The 6698-nt window shown below is 40.8% G+C and overlaps 1 protein-coding gene across 5 annotated transcripts in view; it reads left to right on the top strand.

Annotated features, from left to right (window-relative positions):
• Positions 1-399: 399 nt before the first annotated feature.
• LOC130930262 (uncharacterized) overlaps positions 400-6698 on the top strand; it is a 39638-nt gene continuing 33339 nt past the window's right edge. For 3 of the 5 annotated variants that reach the window (XR_009067021.1, XM_057858101.1, XM_057858097.1), the window contains exons 1-3: positions 400-688; positions 765-1045; positions 1162-1210. Coding sequence is in view for 4 of the 5 variants with exons in the window: in XM_057858101.1 (XP_057714084.1) it covers positions 957-1045; positions 1162-1210 (138 nt within the window). In the remaining variant the exon portion in view is untranslated. Of the gene's footprint in view, positions 689-764; positions 1046-1161; positions 1211-2688; positions 2741-6698 lie in introns of those variants that run through there. The other 2 variants (XM_057858098.1, XM_057858100.1) reach the window with 2 other exon arrangements.

Genomic DNA, 6698 nt, shown 5'->3' with positions numbered 1-6698 from the left:
GAAATGTAGCCCTGACCCCTGTTCATCCAATTTGTCGCCATCAGTGGAGGCCAATGAGTTAAACATGTCTGTGCCAGCCTGTTGGACTTCTTTGTTTTGGTCTACTGAACTTATTCAGGCCCTTACTGTAAGTGGTATCACATCATATCCATGAGTATGGTCTGGTTCTACACTAACAAGTGCATCGGCCTGCAATTTCCCCGCTGCTCCGTAATGTATTCATGCCAGCTGAGGACGCGCTCATGCAGCGGTGAGAGCAGCTAATTTAGGATAGCTGCACAATATGCCCTTTGAAGTCAGCGAACAACATCTTCAGCACAAAATAAGCCCTCCTTCCGAATTACACTGCTTCATTGTTTGACTGCCTCGCTGGGGTCGTGCACGCATGAGAAAGTCCAAGTCAAGCAAATTATAGCAAGGAAGTCGTCTGGGAGCAGTACATTCCAAGGATTTCATTATTCTCTTATGTTTTTTAGTGATGCGTGTTTTATTCGCTGATAAGGTGATTCACATTTGAGGGGTGAAAATACCCAGTAAGGCGACCTAAACGTCCCCAGTCTGGTGTCATTGCTCACTTCTTTTTCGGACAGAGATGACAGAGATTATTTGAGGATAACGCCGCGCGCAACATGGCTGCCCAAGCCAGATCAAAGCCCAGACAATCAAAGCCAGAGCGAAAGCTACAGCAGTAAGCTCTTTTAAACGTCCGCCTCGAGCTCGGGGAGTGCTCGGGTTCGCCTTGACTTTTTCCCTTCTTCCTCCAGAGCCCTGGACAGTGAAAGGACTGACATAAATCCTTCAAAGCGAATGCAAACAGCCCCGTTGGTGACCCGTGATAATATTAAAACCTGCAATATGGCGCTGCATGGCTTGACCGCCCGCGCGTGCCTGTGTGTTTGTATGAGCAATGCAGAGGCTGATAAGACACGACACTGGTCATAATGGTTTAGAAAGCCATGTTGAGGCTAAGCAACATGGTTGTGACAAAGAAGGACCTCGTATGGCGAGAGAGTCCCAAACAAAGCCTGGATTCCCACACAAGGAAGTAAAAAGCAAATATTAAATAAATAACCACGAGTCTTTGCATTTTGACTTTGTGAACTTTGAACTTGAACCCATTGTGTGTTTGGGAATTGATGAATGTATTTTTCGGCCTTCCAGACAGCTGCTGCATTTACGCCACACAAGTATGGAAATGGACATCAGACAGGTAATCCATCACTTTTTTTCCCCTGCCACTTATAGTAATACAGTCCAGAAGTCTTTGATTTTGTCTTTAGACATCATCACAATGGATTTTAAATAGAACAAGAGGAAAATAAAGTATGGACTTTTAGCTTTAATTGGAGCTCTTTAACAAAATATTTGGCATGTAGCATTCAGGAATTACATTTATTTAATTCATTGGCTGCCAATGACAGCAATAGACGTCCAATCCGTTTTGACTAGGAGGGCTGCCAGTAATCATTCACCAATGAGTGATCGTATTTTTCGGACTATAAGGCGCACTTAAAATTCTTATCTTTTTTCCCCCCAATAATTGACAATGCGCTTTATAATCCTGTGTGCCATATGTATGAAGTTTGTTTGTGCTTAATGATCGCAAACCTATTTTGTTGGAGCATACTCATATTAAACTGCTCCAGTAAAGAGCTCAAGACACATATTCCTCATTCATTAAGTCCATGAATAAATTAAATAACAATTAAACCGAACAGAAGAACAAAAGACAAATTCAGTATATAGTGGTACCTGTACTTAAAAAATTAATTGGTTCTTGAAGTAGTTTCTTAACTTGAAAACTGTGAGTAGAGACGCGTTTTCCATGTAAATGCCCTCATCCATTCCAAGCCCCCCCAGAATTGAGACATAAATCTTTTATAATGCATAAAAATGCATCAAAACATGTAACAAATATATGTTGCGATTAGATTATTGCACAATAAACATAAAATCTGAGTTGTGCATAATGTACAACAACAAAAATACAGTAAAGAATCAAAGTTAATACAGTCATGTAAAGCTGTCAGAACACCAGGGGCAAATGAAGAGGACGCTGGGATACACACTTACACATACACTGCTGGCCAAAAGTACTGGCACCCCTGCAATTCTGTCAGATAATGCTCAATTTCTCCCAGAAAATGATTCCAATTACAAATGCTTCGTTGGTAATATCTTGATTGATTTTGCTTGCAATGAAAAAACACAAAAGAGAATGGGGAAAAAAAATAATTTTACACAAAACTCCAAAAATCGTTCAGACAAAAATATTGGCACCCTTTGAAAAATCATGTGATGCTTCTCTAATTTGTGTAATTAATAGCACCTGTTACTTACCTGTGGCACATAACAGGTGGTGGAAATAACCAAATCACACTTGCAGTCAGTTAAAATGGATTAAAGTTGACTCAACCTCTGTCCTGTGTCCTTGTGTGTACCACATGACCATGGAGAAAAGAAAAGACCAAAAAAACTGAGGACTTGAGAAGCAAAATTGTGAGGAAGCATGGGCAATCTCAAGCCTACAAGTCCATTTTCAAAGACCCGAATGTTCCTGTGTCTACTGTGCGCAGTGTCATCAATCAGTGTAAAGCCCATGGCACTGGGGCTAACCTCCCTAGATGTGGACGGAGAAGAAAAACTGAGAGATTTCAACGAAACATTGTGCGGATGGTGGATAAAGAACCTTGACTAACATCCAAGTTTAAGCTGTCCTGCAATGAAAAGGGACTCTATGGTAGGATACCCCGGAAGACTCCATTTCTGACCCACAGACATAAAAAAGCCAGGCTGGAGTTTGCCAAAACTTACCTGAGAAAGCCAAAAACGTTTTGGAAGAATGTTCTCTGGTCAGATGAGACAAAAGTACTGTAATTTCCGGATTACAATCCGCTACTTTTTTCACTCATTTTGAATCCTGCGGTGTATGCAATGATGCGGCCAATTTATTAATTTTTCTAACGACCGCCAGGAGCACTCGAGCATAAAATGTAAGCGTAAGACACGTGGAATATATGTGTCGAGGAAGACGCTAGTTTGCACTCCTACCCGTATCTTAACTTTGTGCTCTGTGCACAGTAAAATAAATATAAATAAACACAACACAAACACAATAAAAGTAGCAGACCCTCATCGTTGTGCATTAGTAAAATTAGCATACCCACATCATGGAAAATGCTAGAAGAAATGGATATGAAGTGCCGAGTTAAATTGAAGGCTTGGATGGCCAGCGGCGTCAGATCGTTTACAAAAGTGGCCGTTTGCGGAGGGCAACTTATGCAAAAGTCTGACAGCGTGGAGCAGCGTGAAAAAAAAATCCACCATCACCAACAGGTTTCCAAAAGCCGGTCTGCTGCGTGACGAAGAGGACGACACACGCTCCGGAGTGAGCTTGAGGAGTCAGGTAAGTGCCGTATTGCTGGCGCTGTTTGGAAAGAAAAGTTAAGGTATTGTAAATAGAGATGTCCCGATCGATCGGATGGTCCGATCACGTCATTTTCAAAGTATTGGAATCAGCAAAAAAATATCGGCCATGCCTTTTTTTAAATATATATACAGTATATTTTTTAAATTAAATCGTTTTCTAAATGTATTTAATGTTACAGACATAATATGTTACACTAATCCAGAGTCTTTAGTTTAGGTTTAAGGTAGGGTTATCAAATTTATCCCGATAACAGCGGTAATAAGTTTTAAAAAAATGTATCACGTTAAAATAACGCATTGTCGCGCTCAATCTGTAATGGCGCTATTTTACCTATATAGAGAGATAAAAGGCAGCGTAAAATGAGTAGAGTGAATTCTGGCAGCCTTTGGAGGCTTATTTTAAGTGGCTAAAGCCTTACAATCCCTCTCCCTACGATTAGAAAGATCATGGGAAGCAATGTAGCAATTCATCTTTTTCTTAACACCTTATTTCCCAAAGCAGAAGATATATCAATTGGTAGCACTACGCACAGTCATGGTTCCACTTCCCATCATGCATTGGGGCATGGCTACAGTATCATTTACTGAAAGCTCAACAAATACACTAGATGGCAATATTTAGTCACAATACACAAAGTCACAAGTCTTTCTATCTGTGGATCCCTCTCACAGAAAGAATGTTAATAATGTAAATGCCATCTTGAGGATTTATTATCATAATAAACAAATACAGTACTTATGTACTGTATGTTGAATGTATATATTCGTCCGAGTTTTATTCATTTTTTTCTTAATGCATTGCCAAAATGTATATGATTGGGAAAAATTATCGGGAATGATTGGAATTGAATCGGGAGCAAAAAAAAGCAATCGGATCGAGAAATATCGGGATCGGCAGATACTCAAACTAAAACGATCGGGATCGGATCGGGAGTAAAAAAACATGATCGGAACAACCCTAATTGTAACGATAACAAAGAGTAACCCGCTAAGTTAGCTTACAATTCTTTATTTTGGAAAGTCGTCGAACAACACACGACTGCTGCCTCTAGCAGCCGACGCGCACAGACACACCCGCAACGACAGCACGTCTCTTGCTCTTCCGCACCTCCCTTACCTGTAAGTCAAGCGCTATATCATAACCTGATTCATTAAAGTATGGTATTAAAACTTAGAAAACTGTATTTCTTTATAAATATTTCAGTTTATCATGTGGGCACACGCGGCTTATAGGCAGGAGAGGCTTATGTGTGTACAAAATGCTTTTTCCTTTAAAAATGTACTGGGTGAGGCTTGTAATCAGGGGGGCTCAATAGTCCGGAAATTACGGTAGAGCTTTTTGGGAAAAGGCATCAACATAGAGTTTACAGGGGAAAAAATGAGGCCTTAAAAAAAAAGAACACGGTCCCCCAGAGTTAAACATGGTGGATGTTACCTGATATTCTGGGGTTGCTTTGCTGCCTCTGGTACTGGATTGCTTGACCGTGTACATGGCATTATGAAGTCTGAAGACTACCAAAAAATTCTGCAGCATAATGTCTGGCCCAGTGTGAGAAAGCTGGGTTTTCCTTAGAGGTCATGAGTCTTCCAGCAGGACAATGACCCAAAACACACTTCAAAAAGCACCAGAAAGTGGTTTGAGAGAAAGCACTGGAGACTTCTAAAATGGCCAGCAATGAGTCCAGACCTGAATCCCATAGAACGCCAGTGAAGAGATCTGAAAATGGCAGTTTGGAGAAGGCACCCTTCAAATCTCAGAGACCTGGAGCAGTTGGCCAAAGAAGAATGGTCTAAAATTTCAGCTGAGCATTGTAAGAAACTCATTGATGGATACTGGAAGTTTCTGTTCACAGTTATTTTGTCTAAAGGTTGTGCTACCAAGTATTAGGCTGAGGGTGCCAATACTTTTGTCTGGCCCATTTTGGGAGTTTATTGTAAAATGATGAGTTCATTTTTTTCCCCATTCTCTGTGTTTTTTCATTGCAAGTAAACTTAATGAAGATATTACTACCAAAGCATTTGTAATTGCAATCATTTCATTTTCTGGGAGAAATTGAGTTATCTGACAGAATTGCAGGGGTGCCAATACTTTTTGCCAGCAGTGCTCAGTAGAGGACCCTCTTAACCAATTGGTTGCCGGGAATGCTAGGCAATAGCAAATTGCAGAGCAGCAATAAGTATGTTACCTTCAGTCAACTCTGGGAGCTGTGAGTACCAGCCATTTGGTATTTTTGCCTTTCTTATCCTGAAATTTCTTTAAGAGGAGGCAATATTTTCACATTGAGGTGTGTCTTAACCTGAAAATTCTGTATTGGGAGACGTTCTTAAGTAGAGGTACCACTGTATTGATGCACTAATGCGCCTTATAATCAGGCAGCCATATGTATGAAAATAAACTTATTCATTGATGGTGCGCTTTATAATCCGCTGCGCCTTATAGTTCGGATAAACAAAAACAAATCAGAAGGGTAACTCATTCACTGCAAGGCAATGTACACGTATAGTATTCAGAATATGATCTGTGATATGTAAAATGATCATGCTTCTGAGCAATTAGCAGTGAATGATCGCTGCTAGCCCCTCCCAATAAAAATGGATTGGACAGTCTTGCAGTCATTGACAGCCAATGAGGTAAAGTACCTTAATTCGCAAGAGGTTTATGAAGACCTACAAGAATTTTGGAAGACCATTAAATTCAATACTCGTCAATAGGCAAGTCAGTTGTCTGAATTCAAGCCAACTGAGCATCATTTTTAAGGACTGAAAACACAAGTCAGGACAGCAAGTTCCACAAAAACAAGCAGCCAGATAGGAGACTACTGTGAAGGTGTCACGGATAACGCGGGCAGGCAGGTGGTTTGGACCCAAATGCAGGGAAACAAAAATGCAGCAAGGCAGGTGGCGGTGAACTCAAAAAACTTTTTAATAATCACTAACAAAAACACAAAGTACAACCAAAAGGACCGGGAATCAAAAAGGCAATGTTCAAAAAAAACTTAATCGGAGGGACTGGTACACGAGGGCTTGGACGGGTCTTGACATCAACACTGACAATGAGTGAGTGACAACAAGGAGTGAAAAGAAACCGGAAGCTTATATACACACACACAGACAAGGGGTAACGACACAACAAGGAACAGGTGAGCACAGGAGGATGCAGATTGGAGGATACACTAGGAGCAGGTACAACACGTCAAATCAATGGGCAATCACAGGGACAAGTCACACGAAGAGAAAAAAACCCCACAAAACCCAACAGAAGGCGTTTC

The sequence above is a fragment of the Corythoichthys intestinalis genome, chromosome 14, assembly GCF_030265065.1.
Source record: "Corythoichthys intestinalis isolate RoL2023-P3 chromosome 14, ASM3026506v1, whole genome shotgun sequence".
Taxonomy (NCBI): Eukaryota; Metazoa; Chordata; class Actinopteri; order Syngnathiformes; family Syngnathidae; genus Corythoichthys; species Corythoichthys intestinalis.
The sequence above is the reverse complement of the archived record's forward strand: the minus strand, read 5'-3'. Positions and strand labels throughout refer to the sequence as shown.